Raw genomic sequence first — 18,597 nt, forward strand, 5'->3', positions numbered from 1 at the left:
GGAAGGAGGAATCTTGGAGCAGGCTGACATTGAAGCACCAATAAGGCACCTGTGTGCAGACTCTGCTGGGCAGGCTTGGTTCGCAGCACCCCAGGCCATGGTCTGACAAATTAATAAATCTGATTCCTTGGGGATCTGCTCCATAATTTTTCCAGGGACTGAGGTGAGACTGACTAGTCTGAAGTTCCCTGGATCCTCTTTCTTCCCTTTCTTAAAGATGGGCCCTGTATTTGCCCTTTTCCAGTTGTCCGGGACCTTGACTGATCGCCATGAGTTTTCAAAGATAATGGCCAATGGCTCTTCGGTCACATCAGGCAACTCAGCACCCTTAGCTGCATTGCATCTGGCCCCATGAACTTGTACACATCCAGTTTTTCTAAATAGTCTGTAACCTGTTCTTTCACCGCTGAGGACTGCTGGCTTCCTCCCCAAACTGTGCTGCCCAGTGCAGTACTCTGGGAGCTGACCTTGCCTGGAAAGACTGAGATAACAAAGGGATTGAGTACTTCGGCCTTTTGCTCATTATCTGTCACTAAGTTGCCTCCCCCATTCAGTAAGAAACCCACACTTTCCCTGACCTTCCTCTAGCGAAGTGAAGTGTTTGAGTTGCCATTTTTAATTGTGATATAATGGGCATTCTAAATCTTATTGCGACTCTTGGAAGCTGTAGATCTTTTTCATAATCAGGTCATCATAAATAGCTGCATTAAAATAGTCCTTAATGTATTGTTTATTTCAAAAGATCAGAAATCAATCAAAAGAATAACTGTCTAGATTTTTAAAGAGTTGCAGATAAAAGTGTGTTAACAGTTGAACAGAGATTTTTTAGTATCACACTGTGCTTTTGAACACTTAGAAAAAAGCAAAATAGTAAATATGTAAGCACCCCATTTCTGGAACAGAAATATATAGTATATATAATGTTAATAATATAGTCCATGTTTTCACAGGTTTCTGTCAAGCAGTAATGGTGAAAAGATACATTTTGCTTATTGCAAAAACCAGTTTGTTTTCTGTCAGTTGTCTTTGAAATCTGACCAATTTGCATCTACACCAGATTTTACCAAAGTAGAATGCTGACAGAGTGGGGATTTATTAAAACTACCATCTATTTCCAGCTTTGAACATCAGCGTATAAAGTTACCTATAGAATTTGTTTTTGCTGTTAAGGCATTTTCATTATATAGGAATTCATATTTTTTATGCAAATGAATATCTCTGTATTTACTAAGATTTACATTTTTATACAAATGAGTTCCCTGAGATATGAAAGTAAAATCAGGAATGTTATAACAGTAAAAATGCCATCTGCTGATTTTTCTTCCTTTACTGAAATGTTCCCAAACTCTGTTTGCTAGAGCTGTGAGCTAAGCTTCAACTTTAGCCAGCAATAACATTCTATACAAAATAAACAGACCGAGGCAGATTTTATAGATTCATAGAGTCAGAAGGGACCTCAGTGGGCCATCTAGTCTGACCCATTTTATGTGAATCAAACTCTTTAAGAGTATTAAATTTAGGACATTCACTACATCTGAATGTAACTGAAAAAATTGTGAAAATATAGTATTGTTCCACTTTTACTTTTTTGTTCTTGTATATGCATTATCTGCATTATCCTCAGCAAAACCAATTAGCCCTCAGTTGCTTTATACTCATTAGCATTATATTTTGTTGATGATGCTTTAGAGCATTAAATTATTTGTGATCTCTTACATTTTCCAATAAATAGTAAGATTTTCTCAAGGTAATTTATTTGGGTGGTGTTCCATTTGATACTTTGGAAAATGCAGTATAGTGCATGTTAGTTTATTAAGGTTTTTGTTTTGAAGCATGTTGTTGAAATAGTCTGAAGCTCATTTATAATTTTAGAATACACATAATTTGTTATGTGCCACATAAAATGTATATGAACCCTTATTTCTTTATTGTCTACCATGCAAGGCATACCAAAACAGTTTATAATAAAATTCTAAAACCTAATTATTTTAAAATATGGAAAGGATAGTAGCTATGATTAACATTTTACATTCTCATGAGCCTAAGCATTCTGTTTGTCGGCTGATCATGATTTTTATACCCAGAGAATCAGAATGAACAGTGTCCCTATCAGAGAATTATTTCAAGTGACATTTACAGCTGGGAAGAACTCCTGCAGCCCATCTCAAAGAATATTTGGATAAGGGAGAGGAAAGAAGGAGTTAAGTGCAAGCCTATTAGTTTAGCAGAGAACAGAACCATGCAGTGATTTATGTTAGAAGACCAGAATTTAATAATCAATATTCTGCTTAATAAGAGGTAGTAAAACAATTTGCATCATGGATGGGAGTTGCTGAGAAAAGAGAAGCAATCTGGCAGCAAAATTATTTACCATTCTGAAATGTTGTGAAACCATGTTTTGAGTGGGGAGAAAAGTGAGTATGGATTTGGAATTAATCCATCTTGATGTCAGAAAAGGCCATAACATGGCTTATTGTCAGGTTGCCTAAATGGTTCTATGCCCATTAGTACTTTCTACTTAGGTTTGAAAGTAATAATAAAAAGTACTGAACACAAGGCACAGAAGCTAAAGATTAAGTCATTCATCTGGGTGGTCTTACTAGAAAAGATTCTGTGATTACCATCCAAATAAATCAAGGGCTAATTTTAATAGGCTGGAGAGCTACTTTGCAGCATAACAATTTTCTTCAGTGTAGATTTTAAGGAAATTCTATGATAGCCACATCTGCACTTTTGACAATGCATGGCAAGACTAAGATTGCATCACTAAGAACAGCTGGAGGATGAAAATACATCCACTTATTACTATGAACTGATTGATAATGTAGTTTCTGTTGTCCCCAAAATGCACATTAAAGAATACTCCCATTTTTGCATAATTAACTGGAGCAAGATTAGGGTAACATTTGGGGGGTATTTTTAAAAGATAACAGATGGGTATCTTTGAAATACATATTATAAAAAGGAAGACATTGCGATTGCAGAGCAACCAAGTGCTCCTGAGTTAAATCATTTTAACAATGGTGATAGCGGTCTAGCTTTCCATCAAAGCAATGACAAATAGCACACACAGTGCTAATGATAACCAAGGCACCTGGCAGATGTGCAGTTGAAGGCATGATGGGATTTGATGTGTGATCTCCACAATCACGCTTCCTGCAATGATGTGGCATCAGTTCCCATTTCTCCATATTGCCTGCACTGGAAAGTAGTAAACTCCTGCAGCTGGGAGTCCCAGCAGCTGATCTGGTCTCCCAGCTGCAGGGGTGCAGTGGAGCCCTGATGTGCTGCAGGGATGCAGGCTGGGAGCACTAATGTGCTGCTCCTCCCAGTGGAGAAGGTATATTGGAGTCAAGGCTTTCGGATGCACCCATGCAGCTAGGAGCAGCAGCTGATCATGGCTCCCAGCCTCCGTCACGTTGGAACCCTTAACTCTGATGTGTCCCCAGGGCTCGGAGCAGCAATCAGATGAAAAGGAAGAAAGAAAAGGGCTCCCATGCACCCTGGAGATTGGGAGCCCTGACTACACATTCAGTTAATGGCGTAATAGGAACTAGCCATGAAGTTCTTACACATTTTTAGTGTAATAACGTTGCGGCTTATTTCTTGTTTTATCATGCCATTAATTGCATTAATGTGTGGCTGGGTAACTATCTAAGATGTGATTAACTGGTTAATTATGTCCTAAGTAACTTGTGCCAGGGGCCTAAGTGAGACAGTTCAGTTGCCTCATCTACTTTATTTGGCACAGGTGAGACCTCATGTGAAGTACTGTACCCAATTTTTGGCCCAACACTTTAAGAAAGGTGTGGAAAGATTGAAAAGAGTCCAGCACAGAATGACAAAAATGACTAGGGGCATGGGAGGCAAGATTTATGAGGAAAGACTGAAACAACTAGGGTTATTTAATTTGGAGAGGAGAAGAGTGAAGGTAGGGGTGGGATCTTCTAAATCTTCAAATACCTGAAGGACAATTATAAAGAGGATGGAGATAGACTGTTATCTGTGGCCTTAGAGGTCAGGTCTAGCAGCAGTAGCCTGAAGCTGTCTCAGGATATTTAGGTTGGAAATTCGGAAGAATTTTCTAACTATAAGGATGGTAGAGCACTGGAACAAGGTAGACAGACATTTGGCTGGGGTGGTTTAGTCATGGATGATCCTGCCTTGAGCAGGGGGCTGTACTAGATGACATCATGAGGTTCCTTTCAGCCCTACATTCCTATGATCCAATTTAAGAGCACTATATATGCTTCCTATTTCATCAATATTAATTGTGTAGTTTTCCTACTTTAATTTCTAGTTGGTGGTAAAATTCCTGGGTACACAGAAGATTGACCAGTGGTTCTCAACCTCATTAAACTGGAGCCACCCCTTGTTAAACTGAAGGCACCCTTTGGAAAATCCTGGCTTTTACTTGCTTTTGACCATGGAAAAATAATAGAGTCATTCTTTAGTTGGAAAGAGTTCAGACCACAGGAAGTTCCAGAATGTTTTTGACACTGTGGATTCCTTATTTGAAATCTCTGGGTTTAGCTTGTGAATGGTACATCATTCTAACAGTGCTGATATTTAGCGGTACCTTTAAAAGAATCTTATGGCACCCCAGAGTGCTGTGGTACCTTGGTTGTAAATCACTGAGATTAGACAAATAACCTCAGAATTATAAGAGCATAAACACAAACCTTCGTAAAACTACCTCCCCTACTTATTGTTTTTTATCTTGTATTGCAGTCTCTTAGCCTGCCCATCTCCTCTTCTACTAGTGGCTCCAACTTTAATATATTGTTTGTCTGCTTCCCTCTTTGTCCATATTGCCATATATAAATGGAATACCCATGATGATCTTCGGCTGAGAGACTCCCACCCTTGCCTCATTTCCATCCTTCCTGAAGATTTGCTTTTCCATTGACACCGTTTGAAAATAATCCTCTTAGTCCTGCACCTGTATAATGTGTATCTTCAGATTTTTATGTTCTCTAGAAAAGGCTGTATCCTGGGTGCTAAGTACCACAGAGAGTAATTGTGGTATATCTTCTCAGTGCATATGCGATATAGAGATACCATGTTAGTCCTGGCACAGTGCCATGCTGTAGAATTTCCCAGGCTAATAAGTCTTGCTTTTTAGTGCATCTGATTACCCCGGGTGCAGTACCATGCTGGTATAGCTATATACTAGGGCTGTGCAAAACGGCACCGTTCCACTTTGACTTCCATTTCATCATTTTGACAAAACAGTGTTTTATTTTGAGTTTTGTTTAGTTTTGAAAGCACTGTTCTGTTTCATTTTGTCTAAACTGTTTTGCTGTTTCGACATTTTGTCCATAGGCAGTTTCATGCTTCCCCATTATAGCCTATAACTTTGTCATTTGTAGCCTGATTTGGATGAAACTTGCAGGGATGGAAGCCCCTTCTGAGGGCATGAAGCCTGCCATGTTTGAAGGAGATAGGTGCAGAGGTTTCTGGGAAACTGCACCTTACCCCTCCACTCACTGATCGGCCAGTATCCCCCCCGGGCGCTTGTCTACTGGCCGCTGGGGAACTCCTTCCTTCTTGACCAGCCGCCGGGGGTACATTGACCCAAAAAGGTTGAAAACCCCATGTATTATATAATATTACACATTATAGTAATAATTTAAAGTGCTAATAAATGTGAAACTCAGATTAATTTTCAAATTGACATTATGGGATTGTGTGCATGTCTACAATAGTAATTTACCATGCTAAAAAGTTAACAGTTACCTCACTGCTTGGCACACTGCTGCTTCTACTTGAAGTACTGTGGCCTCATTTATTCTGCTTTTCCCCAACCTGTGTAGTTCTGCTCAACTCACCGCTGCACTCAGGCAGCTATTCTGTTTTCCAGCCAACAGGTAGCATGCAAGAGGCAGTGGGAACTGTTTCAACACTGCTGCCTGACACTGTGAATTAGCAGTTTAGCCATTCTCTTTTTTCCAACAATGGCTTGTGACTGTAAACATCACAGTTCTTGGATTCCCAATTGGAAGTACTATAAAGAGGCCCTCAAGTTCAGAAAGCTGCTGAACAACCCACTCCTTGAAAAACAGGCTTTTTAAAAGAGTCACCAGTTTATTATGTGTTTGTACAGTGCCTGATGCAACAGAACTGTCTAGTTGTAACCTTCAGGTATTCTCATCACACTGTAAATGTTAAATACTAATAATAAATGTTAAGGGGAAGAAAAAAATACTGTAGCAATCCTGTCATTGCAAATACTTTTAAGTACAAAGATTAAAAACTAAAGCCAAAGGGAACATTTAGATTGAAGATTTAGGAGATCAGATGTCCATGTCATCTTGCTTTAAGATTCAGACCAACATATTGCAATAAGGAATAGCCTCCATAACTGCCAGTGTGTGAAAGCTCTGTAGGCTTGCTGGACTCTGCAGTTGCAAAGGCTATTTCTGCTTGTAAAGAAGGAAATGGTAATAATAATCACTCCTATTTGCAGCTATACAGTGCCATTTTAGAATCCTACACCCACCCTAACCATCTTTTTCAGACCTGGCAAATCTTTAAACGTTCTAAAACAAAAGCAACTTCTTGAGGGGGAGAATATAGAAGATGGCATTGGTTATCCAATTCCATTTTTGACAAGTTTTCACCTGGATACATTTTCTGAATAGACTGGATTTACAGCTAATGAGTCAATTTACAGTTGAATGAGACAGAAATGATATTTAATAATATAAATGTTAGAAGCTAGAATAGAGTTGAAAAGAAGTTGGGTTCATTAGAAAACATTTTAAACATAATACACGGGAGTCATTGTAATCTAAAACTAGTCCAGGCAACTAGACTAGAATGTACCATAAGGAAGAATCCTGCTCGCCCTAAGGAGAAATGATCAGGATGACCTAATAGGTATTTTCCATCTCAAGTTTCCACAACTTAAAAGGTAATTATTATAGCATCTCATACAATTAGAAGAGCACAATAAATATTAAAATTAATATTTCTCTTGTACTAAATGATTGAAAAATGAACAGATATACTAAAGCCATTTTTCTACAATGCTATACTTTCTTTTAACAAAGTCTTCAGTTAAGTGCTATGAAAGAAAGGAAACAGAGACTGACTCATAGAAAACTGAGATCACTTCTTGGATTACATACGAGTGTGAATATTTAAAGTTGACATTATGAAGGTTATGAAGTGTTTTTTTGCTGTGCCACAAGTGAATCATTGATACTGACAGGAAGAAAATGAATACATGTGGGGAAAATTAGCTGTATTATTGACATATTTGGGTTTTTTTCCTTTTTTCCTTAATTTTGTCTGTTTCTCTCTTTACTTCATTCCTCTTTCCCCCCCAGGGTAAATGGGAAATTGTGGGCATTGAAGGTGATTAGATTACAAGAAGAGGAAGGAACTCCATTTACAGCTATCAGGGAAGGTATGCACTCATGTTTAATGATTGTTTGTGGTTTTTGTTATAACATTGCACTTGTTCTTTTCAATGCCACACTATATTGAATAGCATGAGACTTTAAATTATATGGTTATATTTCCTGTAGCAGGAGATTTTGGTACTTTAAAAATCGAATCCTCCCTCCAGTGTAGGAGTTCTTGTTAAAAAAAACAAATCTGTGCCCCTACTTTGTTTATAAGACCTGCTAGTGTGGGTGCAAATGACATCGTGAATAGAGCATGTGTGTGTTTGGGGTGGGAGTAAGAGTGTCACTGATAAGATTTGAAGGAGTTTGGTTCAATATCAATGTTTATTATGAAGCTGCACCTAAAATAAGGACTGATTTAACTTTTTATTTACTTGAGGTTGCATTCCATGAATATTTCCCTCATTTTTCACTGAGGTCTTATAAGGTTCAGAGATAAATATGGTAACCCCTTTAAAAGCAATGCTGACTGATTTATCTTCTTAGTTAACTTCCTGTGCATGGTTTCAGTTGTTTTGCCCCACTGACTGTTCTGTCTGGCTTAGGAATGACTCTTATCTAGCTGAGTATGAGAGGTCTGTTCATGCTTTCTACTCCACTCCCTTTATCCTTCCTTGTCAGCCTCTCCAGTGTTTCCTGATGACAGCTTCTTTATCTGAGCCTGGCTGCTTCTAACTCCTTTTCAGAAGTCAGTGTACATGTCTTCTTTGTACAGGCCCACTGTGTTAGAAGGTACTAAAGATGGGCATGGGGGGATAAAATTTCAAACAATTTACCATGCAGTCACTGATTTAAGTTCAGCTAAAGTAGTAGTAGCTAAAGTCAGAACTTTTTTTTTTTTTTCCCAGCTATTCAGTAATCTGTCTAAAGTATGTTGATAACCTCAGTATAATTGCCAGAATAGGGAGGAGGGTCCAGAGTACATCAAAACGTCAGCCAAGATTGGTACTTTTATCTTGGCAGAATAAAGCAAGCCTTTCTTAAGACTGAGCCAACTTCATAACGAAGGTGATCCCCCTGCCCCCAGGAAGGAGGAGAGGGGAATGAAAAGAGACTCAGTGGGGTCATCTACACATGTGCTTTACTGTGGAGTTGACTAATTAGCTTGCAGTAAAGTATCCCCCATCTACACATACAGTGCTATTAGGCCAGAGTAAACTAATTAACTGTGCCATAGGATAGTACTGCCTGATACAAATACTATTCTATGGCAGAGTTATTTAGTGTACTGCATTGCATATGCAGACAGTGACCAGAGCTGGCTAGGGCACACGAGTGCTACAGTGCAGGGGCTGCCTACTGGCTAGCCCTGTACTGTAGCACTCATGTGCCCCAGCCAGCCCCTCCACAGCACGCTGAGCTGGGGCAGAGCAGCTCTGGGCTGGCGGGCTGAGCCCCTGGACTCTGTCAGCTGGGTCTGTGCTGCCACGGCTCAATATGTAAATGCTGCACCCATGAACAATAAACTTTGGTGCGAACTGTGCTTGAGTTTATTCAGCCTTCCTAACTGCATGTGTAGATGCGCTCAGTGATATGCTGTTGTAATGCTATTGTGATGCAGGTCTGCCATTGTCTCTTATCTGTAGTATTGCTCGAATAATAATAGAGTAATCTCAGATACATACATATTTCAGTGCAAATATAAATAATATTTACTTTTAAATAGTTTTCTTATGGAGTCATATTGGTAACTAGGTATATGTAAGACAACTACTTCAAATGTTAATATCATACTGTGATTGAGCTGCTAATATTTCAAGTCTGTAATATTTTTGCAAGTTGTTAGTGAATTTAGTACACATTAAACTTCCTTGCCCCACCCCCCAACAAGAACCTCCCAAAACAAACGGAAAACCCAACAGCTCTAATAAGCCCAACCAGTTGACTCATCTTCATTTATGCTCTAGAACAAGGGTATCAAACATATGGCTTGTAGGCTGGATCCGGCCCACAGAGCCATATTGTCTGGGCCGCAGGGCTCCTAGAGGGGCTAGGAATTGAAGTTTGGTGCTCTCCATTGAAATCTGGGGTACAGAGCCTCGTTGGGGACATGGGCGAATGACAGGTGCATTAACAGATGGCTACCCCCTGCACAGAAGGGACAGAGTAGGGAGAAAAGGTGGAGGGGTAGCTCTCTACGTGAGAGAGCAGTACACCTCTCTGGAGGCTGACATTGGCTTCAAAGATAAGCAACTTGAAACCCTCTGGGTCAAGCTACGGTGGGGGAGGACGATGACAAGGTGAGAGAAACCTAACTGTAGGCCACCAAACTACTACAGGCCACCAAACCAAGGGGAGGAGCTAGATCTGGAGTTCTCTTGAGAACTGACAGAGCTGAGCATGCAAGGGACTTGGTTGTCATGGGTGACTTCAATTACCCGCACATAGATTGGGAGGAACACTTGGCTAGGTCAGATCGTTCATGCAGCTTCCTGACTGTGATCGAGGAGCTCTTCCTGACCCAGAAAGTGCAAGGGCCAACCAGAGGTAATGCTCTCCTAGACTTGGTCTTGGCCAAGGGATATGATCTGGTGTGTGGTTTGAACATTGACGGTAACCAGGGTGACAGAGACCATGAAATGATCAGGTTCACCATCTGCCACAAGGTCGACAAATCAACCAGCAGGATTGAAGTTCTGGACTTCAAAAATGCTGACTGTGACAGGCTCAGAGCATTAGTAGGGGAGGCAATGCAGGACCAGGAAAGGAAGGCAAATGGGGTGCATGAAGAGTGGTTGTTGCTCAAAGATATGATCCTCGAAAGCACAAAAGAAAACCATTCCTGCCTCCTGGCTTAATAGGGACATTGCTGTCCTCTAAAAAAACAAAAAAGAGATGTATGCACAGTGGAAGCTAGGGATGGTCCTCAAGAAGGACCATACTACAGTGGCCAACACTTGTAGGGAAGACTGAGTTTAGGTTAGCTACGGGAGTCAAGGACAATACGAAGTCCTCCTTTAGGTATTTAGGCAGTAGAAGGAAAAGAAATGGAAGCATGGGACCCCTGCTTAACACCTCACGACAGCTGGTAACTGATGTTCAGGAAAAAACTGAACTCCTGAATGCCCACTTTGCTTTGGTATTTCACCGGACCATGGGGAAAGTCAACTGAGATAAGGCTCATAGGGGGCACACCGGGATTGGCAGCCTCCCCACTGTGGATGCTGAGCGGGTGCAATACCAACTAGAAAAGCTAGACATTTATAAGTCAGCGGGACTGGATGGACCCCATCCGAGAGTGCTGAAGGAGCTGGCTGAAGTCATCGTGGAACCCCTGGCAAAACTCTTTCAGAATTCACAGCACACAGGCAGACCCCTGAGGATTGGAAGAGGGCCAACATTGTGCCCATCTTTAAGAAGGGGAAGAGGGAGGACTTGGGCAATTATAGGCCAATCAGCCTAACCTCAATCCCATGGAAAATCCTGGAAAATCTTATTAAATAATCTATTTGTGATACACTTGCGGAAGGTAAGATTCTGAATGACAGTCAGCATGGCTTTGTCATGGGTAGGTCTTGTCTTACCAATCTCGTCTCCTTGTATGACCAGGTCTCTTGCCACCTGGACATAGGATACAAGGTAGATGTTATATACGTAGACTTCCAAAAGGCTTTTGGTCTAGTATCCCACAATATCCTTGTGGGAAAACTGGAAGATTGTGGGCTTAGCTGCTCAATGGTTCAGTGGGTAGGAAGCTGGCTACAGGGTAGGACCCAGAGAGTTCTCATGAATGGATGTGTCATCCTGGCGCAAAGTGGCCAGTGGTGTCCCTCAGGGGTCCATGCTTGGACCTGTGCTTTTCAACATCTTTATCAATGATTTGGATGTGGAGTGAAAAGCTTACTGGCCAAGTTCATGGATGACACCAAGTTATGGGGCAGTGTGGTCATGTCAGAAGATAGGTTGCAGATACAGGCAGACCTAGACAAGTTCAAGAGTTGGGCAGACTGGGACCAGATGAAGTTTAACACTTCTAAGTGTAAAGTGCTCCATCTGGGGGCAAACAACCCTCAACATACATACAGGCTTGGTGGTGGCAGCTTGACTTGCACCGTGGCCGAAAGGGACCTAGGGGTAATGATTGACCGTCGCATGAATATGAGCCATCAGTGCGAGGCAGTGGTCAGGAGAGCAAATAACATGCTGGCATTTATTAACTGATGCATCTCATGTAAAACTAAGGAAGTGATATTCCTTCTGTACTCAGCACTGGTGAGACCGCAGTTGGAGTACTGCGTCCAGCTCTGGGCGCCACACTTCAATAAGGACATGGAAAAACTGGAGCGGGTCCAGAAAAGAGCCACCCGTATGATCAGGGACTTGCAAGGCAAGCCATACAAGGAAAGGCTGAGGGACCTGGGCCTCTTTAGTCTAAAGAAGAGAAGGTTGAGAGGGGACTTGATAGCAGCTTACCACTATATCAGAGGTGTGCATCAGGAGCTTGGTGAATTGTTCACTAGGGCACTCCTGGGAAGACCAGGACCAATGGATACAAACTCTTGTAAGGCTGCTTCAGGCTTAATACCAGGAAAAACTCCTTCACAGTCAGGGTGTCCAGACAGTGGAATAAACTCCCTCCAGAGGTGGTACAGTCACCTACCCTGGAGGCTTTCAAGAGGAAACTGGACAGTCACCTCACTGGTGTCACCTAACCCTAGTTGTCTTCCTGCCTAGAGCAGGGGTGCTGGACCCGATGATCTGCAAGGTTCCTTCCAACCCCTAACAATATATGAATCTATGAAAAACCCCTGTAGGTCCCGTCCCCCCTGCCACCCACCCCAACATCCCTCACCTTGATGCCAGTCTGGCCCCTGAGGAGCTCCATGGTTCAGATCTGGCCCAGGGGATGGGTGAATTTGACCCATGTCTCCTAGATTAGGTGTCAGCAAACTATGGCTCATGGGCCTGATCCATTCCCATGGAGCCACTGGATATGGCCCATGGATGTAGGACTTTGGCTGCAGGTGTTGTCCTCCTATTGCCTCTGATCTGGGATGGGTCACTTTGGCTTGCAGCCAGGAAAGGTTGCCTACCCTGTCCTAGATTTACTTTGAACTTGGACCTGATCTAGCAAAAAAAAAAAGTTATAGCAGTACATGTCAGTTAGCATATGCTAGTGCTAGTCCAGTATAAATGGCCTTAAACTGGTTTACTTTATTTTCCTTTTCACATCAGAATAAATTCTACTGGTATGAACTGCATACAGACTAGGGGGACTAGGAGGGAGAAGGAAATTTCCTGCTTTAGCTATACTTATACCATTAAATAAGAGAAAAACCTGGACATGTTGAGGGGAAATGTGAGAGGTTTGCTTCATATATTTTCATTTTTGCTGGACACAAATCTTAGCTCAGAACCAGAAAAGGTTAGCAAAATAGATTGAAAGGTAATGTGGTGAAGATAATAATTATAAAGATGTAGCAGAACTGTGTCAATTGATAATATCACTAATTTTAGAAATAAAAATGGAAAGAACATAGATGAATAATTGATATTGCACTCTTGAAGATGCCTGATGTGCTTGACTGAAAAGTGTTGAGGCTATAAGACTATGAGCTACTTAGATCTGATTGAAGAGTATTTTTTTTGGTCTCCACTTGCTGATTAAGGCCTTCTGCCCTACAATTTGGATTAGAATACCTGGAACTAAAAAACTACACTTTACAGATGAGATTGAATTCTAATTTCAGTTATCTATATAGTAGTGTTATCTAATCTAAGGCAAAACCCTGTGTTATATCATCATGCGCCAGGGGACTGTGGGGGGCAGGGACACAGCACACAGATTTCTTTCTCAAGTCTTTCATAATGGCTAGGGACACATATTCCAAAAGCCTGAGCCTCAGTTGATTTCAATATTTGCAGGTTAGGCTAACCTGGCTAGAATGAACTAGTTTGTAACTGGACAGACATTCTCTCTGGAATGAGGAAATTCAGTCACATGCCTGCAGTGGCTCAGGCTAGAAGCCGGGGGGTGCTAGAGCAGCCCTCCCTTCCCTTGCACCTGAGCAGGATGCTCTGATTAGGGAGGTCTGTGTTTACCATCCCAGGCTTTTACCTGCTTGCGGGAGTGTTGCCAGACCCTAGCCCCCTGCTAGCACTCTGAGGCAAGGTGAGCAGGGTGTGCAGTGCATGCATCTGTTGATGATACAGAGCTTTTCAATCTCCCTCCCTGCTTCTTTATATTGTTTGCAGCAAACTGACAGGTGAGCAAGCCAGCAGGGGGCTGATAATAGTGTTTATCACCTGATCAACAAAACAATAACCTCTCCCCATTACATCATACTGCCAGGATGCTGGGGGTGTCTGGTTTATCTTAAACCAGCAAGGGGTCTGGGACAGACATTGCATAGACAGGGTTGAGCCAAATCATTTAAATCTGATACTGCATTCAGCCAGGTTCATCTCATACTAGTTTCAGCCATTTTTAAGATGGTTTATGTGCACTGAATATCTATTCTGTTACAGGTTTAAACAAGTTTCTGATCACTTCAACCAGTTTATGTGTAATGCCAGTGTGAAAGCCAGACAAGTTTTTTTTTGTTTGTTTGCTGACTCATGCTCTATTTTCTTATTTTCCAGTGTAAATCAAATTCAGGCAGAAGTCCAGTTATTTATAAATTAAAACTGGTGTAAATTAATTGTTTAACATCTCTCATGGCTCCTTGTGTAAAGCTGTGGGAGAAAAAATTGTCTGCATTGTGTTCCTGTTGGAGATGATGTGTGATGTTAATTAGAGGGAAGTTGCAGACAGAAATCTTGAACAGTGCTCATGCTGAGGGAATTTTGTAGTTGGCTTGTGTGTAGAGAGAGGCATATTGTTGCCATTGTGACAGCAACAGAATGAGACTCAAAGGAAAACAAGGCAATAAGGAAAAAAGATTAAGAAATGCAGCAAAATAAAGGATAAAAAATGGAATCTGTGACTGAAGAAAAAATAAGTTACTGGGTTTATGCAAAAGCAGAAGAAAAGGCCAAGCTAGTTCTGTAAAGAACAATATATTGAAGAATAAAAATTAAGAAAAGTAAAGCATCATAAGAAACAGAAAATAGTAAAATGGTGAATTTGTGTAAAGGCCAGATGTGCCCCTAAGAGTTTCAGAGAAAACGCTTTGCTTAGAGAGTGATTCTGCTTACACAGCGTCTATTTTCAATGTCTTTTTTCCCATTTATCTTAAATAGAGATATTTGCATGAGAATAGGATCATGTTTACAAGTGCTCATCTGTTCTTGCTCCTTTGTTGTCTCTTGAATTCATTAGGGCAAATTCAGAAGAGGGTCTCTGTATGTGAGTTATCCCAACTAACACTTCCTAAGAGTTGTCCAACTTGCTTACTGATGTGCAGCTTTCTGGATCCATTCACCTCTGACTTCATCTCACTGAATTTAAGTTTTTTTTTTTAAATTTACTTCTGAGGAGCCAGAATAGAGATGATTATAGTAAGAAAAGCAGCTAACAGGAGAGTGTAAATAGATGACAGTTATAATAGGCCACCTTTTAGCCTACATCATCTTCCGGCTACATGACATCTGAATTACACAAACTCAGTACTGCTTGCCAGTATATAAATTGTCACCCTACTATTCCACTCTGTATTATGTCTCAGACATCCAAGTTTTTTGTGGAAATGATTTATTTGCCTATGTTGTATAAAAGTTGTATTGGCCAATGAGAATGTTTTTGTGTTAAGTCAGGTACAAGTTTTTTAATATTGCAATCACTATCTCAGTGTGAAATATTGATATCACTAGGCTTCTCCAAAAGGGTGATATTAAAATCACCCTACAGCCACCAGTCCAAACTTTTATCTTATATATTATTCCTGCTTAATTTCCTGTAATAACCTTAGCAAAGCCTCTGATCGTTTAGATGAATAGTTGAACTGTAATGGAAACTGTTTCTTGAAACGACTTTCTTTCCTGATCTTTCTGTGGTTTTTTATCTTATTCAGTATTGAGTAATGGCATTCCTTATGATCAATATGAAACTATTTTTACAGGTTTTCTCCCTCTATGTATATGTGGACAAACATCTTCTGGTCTTTCTACTACCTTGCTTTGTGGAGCTGAGGGCCTTGATAGATGTCCACAAATCCCTCCCTAATTTACATTGGTTTTGCATACCGATATAAAATACATTGGGATCAGGACCAGCCTATCCTAATTTAGGATAGGCATGTAGCTAACCAGGTGCTTATTACTGCTAGGGACCAGATGTTTGCATATAGTTACCTCAGAATAGACATGAGCACATGAAATCTAGGCCCTGAACATATGGAACATTTATGCCAGTGTGATCGGTCCTGATACAAGTGTAAAGAAGGAGCCAACCCACGGCATATAGCCATAATCTGACGTAATTTCCTTCGTAGAGTTAGCGAAGAAGAGCTGCATTAAAGCCACACTTGTGTAAGTTAGACCGCTGCATGGGTTGTGTCTTCACTTCCATCCCAGTGTACCAGTTTGCTCAGTGCAAACAGGCTATTACTGTCTCTCTAGAACTTGCTTGCTCAGGCATCTGCCTGCACTGAACTGTCTGTGCGTCTGTTCCAGACATCTATATAACTGACCCAGTATATAAAACCTTTGTAAGTTATACTACATTAACAGATCATGTGCCCAGGGCCTAAACTGGTGTAACTTACATTATTATAGTTTTACCCTAATCCTTTCTCCATCAGATTGGGCAAAGTTGGGTTTTGCATTTGTTGTTCACTACATTTTTTTTTGACACCATTGCAATGTTGATTATACTTGTGTAACCATTTCATCTCTCTAGGGCTTGACTCTCTTTTAGTTTGACGTTCCAGGCCCTTTAACTCTGAAGTTAACTGCTATGGCAATTTAACTCTGCCAATGCTCCCCTGCTGCCAGTTTTTCAGACCTGTGGGGATCCTCATGGGCTGCACGACAGCTCCACAAGTCACATCTGGCTTGTGGGACAAAGGTTGTATTTTGAAGCTTTCAGAGTGTGTGCCCACTGAGAACACCCTAGCTCTGAGTGGGCCAGTGGGTTGCCAGTGCATTACAAAATGGCAGTAATACATTCTAGTGTAAGGAGAGGTTGCAGTACCCTTGGAGTCAGTTGGCAGCCAGCTCCTCCCAACTCTTGATGTTAGCATCTGTTTTCTTGAGGTATGCTTTCAGTGTGCCCTTGCAGTGGTTCCTCTGGCCACTGTGAGCTCTCACACTGTTACCAGGCTGGGAGTAGAGTACTTGTTTTGGGAGGAGTGTACATCAACTGTTCACCAGAGCACCCTTGGGGAAAACTAGGAGTAATGGTCACAAACTCCATGAAGACCGTTTCAGGCTCAACATTAGGAGAAACTTCTTCACAGCTAGGGTGTCCAGACTATGGAATAAGTTCCCTCCAGAGGTGGTGCAATTGCCTACCCTGGAAATCTTCAAGAGACTTGACAGTCACCTTGCTGGGGTCACCTGACCCCAGTTGTCTTTCCTGTCTGGTGCAGGGGGCTGGACCCAATGATCTTCTGAGGTCCCTTCCAACCCGACAATCTATGAATCTATGTATACAACTTGGCTAGGAATCAGTGGTGACACATAGGGAGTGCATGTGCACCCCCTGAAGAGCGCTGGTGCACCCCCTGACAGGCAGCGTTCCCAACCAGGGGGGACAGGAAAGAGCGCTGGTGCACCCCCAAGCGTGCCAGCTGGGGCACCAAGAGAAGTGATCCCCGTGGTCCCCTGCGGCTAATTGTGCCCACCCAGAAGTGGTGGCGGTGCACCTGGAAGTGCCAGTGGCGGGCTGCTGCCACTTCCGGGTTGACGCAATCAGCCATGGTGGACTCCCTGCCTCAGTTGGTGCGATTAGCCACAGGGAGACCCCCTCCCCAGTTGGCACGATTGGTCCTGGGGGACCCCCTGGTTGCTGACTGGCTGCTGGCGGGGCGGCAAGTGCCCCCGCTAACTCAGGAGGTACCAGTCACCCATGCTAGGAATGATACAGAAGAAACCTTAAATTTGGGGAATTTTCTGATTGAGTCTTCGGTTTCTCAGCAAAGTTTCTGTGATATTCACTTTTGCGTGTTTATATTTGTGTGCATCTGTGTATTTGCTTATGTATGCATCTGTGAGACACAGAGATGTTAAGAGTAGAACTACTTGGAGCCTAGGGAAGTTGCAGAATCTCCCATCCTTGTGTTTTGTTTCCATCAGAAGCACTTCCCTCTCCCTTCAGGTTTTTGTTTTTTGGAGTGGATTTTTTTTCCTTCTTGCAGAATCCTTCCATCCTTTTGTTCTGAATTAGCTGTGAGGCTGGTAAAATGACTAAAATAGGCAGGTGATGACTAAAATAGGCCAGGTGACAGTGTGTGTCTGGCCATCATAGAGGAAGATGGTTATTTTTCTTGTTGCCAGTTGGCAACTATCATCTACGTGGCTCCCCTCTGTTTCTGCTTCTAGTCCCACTTGGCTTTATTGCAAGGGGACAGGCCAGTGTCATTGCATAGCATTTTTTCAGGCTGCCAAACTGTACTGTGCTATTTGCCCCTTCTCTAATATACTGACTGAATGATTGCAGCCTCTATGCAGTTTCTTGAAAGCAACAGAGATGGGATAGTGTCTACCCATATCACCTCTTTTGTAGGCTTTTTGCTGTTAATATTTGCAGCATTCACATTTGTTTTCACTTCCCAAGAGTCCCTGTTATTAAGTATATGTCACTTCATAAACATGAGACAATGAAGTTCTCCATTAAGAATCTGAACTTTAAACAAACTTTGCTAGGAAATGTCATTTAAGAGGTTCTCATGCGTCTGAAAGGTCTGAGTCTTCTCAAGATTGCAATGAAAAAATGCCTGATAATTTGCTGTTTCTTGTAGCTAAACTCACTGCAAAGAATTGGTGTTTTTTTTTTCCAGATTATCCTACCCACAAAAATCATGACCTTCCTTTGGCTTTTGTTCAAGGGCTCAATTCAGGAAGGAAAAGAATGTGGTCAAACTTTTTTTTCAATGGTTAAAAAAAACCTTTGTAACTTTGCAGTAGCAGGAATTCTTTCCTAGCCTCTTTATTTGCTACTTTAATTATAGGGTTTTTGGTCGGTTTTCACTTCCTTTGAGGGAGGTGTTCTTGTTTCTTCAATGTGCATTTTGAATGTGAACTATAAAGGATCTTGTGCTGAGGCCAAATATAGCACATTACAGATCCATTAACCCAGGAA

General features: G+C 41.6%; 1 protein-coding gene across 2 annotated transcripts in view; it reads left to right on the plus strand.

Moving 5' to 3' along the window:
* The window catches only part of CDK14 (cyclin dependent kinase 14), a 624,401-nt gene that overhangs the window by 197,495 nt on the left and 408,309 nt on the right, over window positions 1-18,597 (plus strand). For both annotated transcript variants that reach the window (XM_014522234.2, XM_025210005.1), the window contains exon 4: window positions 7,335-7,414. In XM_014522234.2, the coding sequence (XP_014377720.1) occupies window positions 7,335-7,414 (80 nt within the window). The remainder of the gene's footprint in view (window positions 1-7,334; window positions 7,415-18,597) is intronic.

This window comes from Alligator sinensis, unplaced genomic scaffold, assembly GCF_000455745.1.
Source record: "Alligator sinensis unplaced genomic scaffold, ASM45574v1 scaffold479_1, whole genome shotgun sequence".
Taxonomy (NCBI): domain Eukaryota; kingdom Metazoa; phylum Chordata; order Crocodylia; family Alligatoridae; genus Alligator; species Alligator sinensis.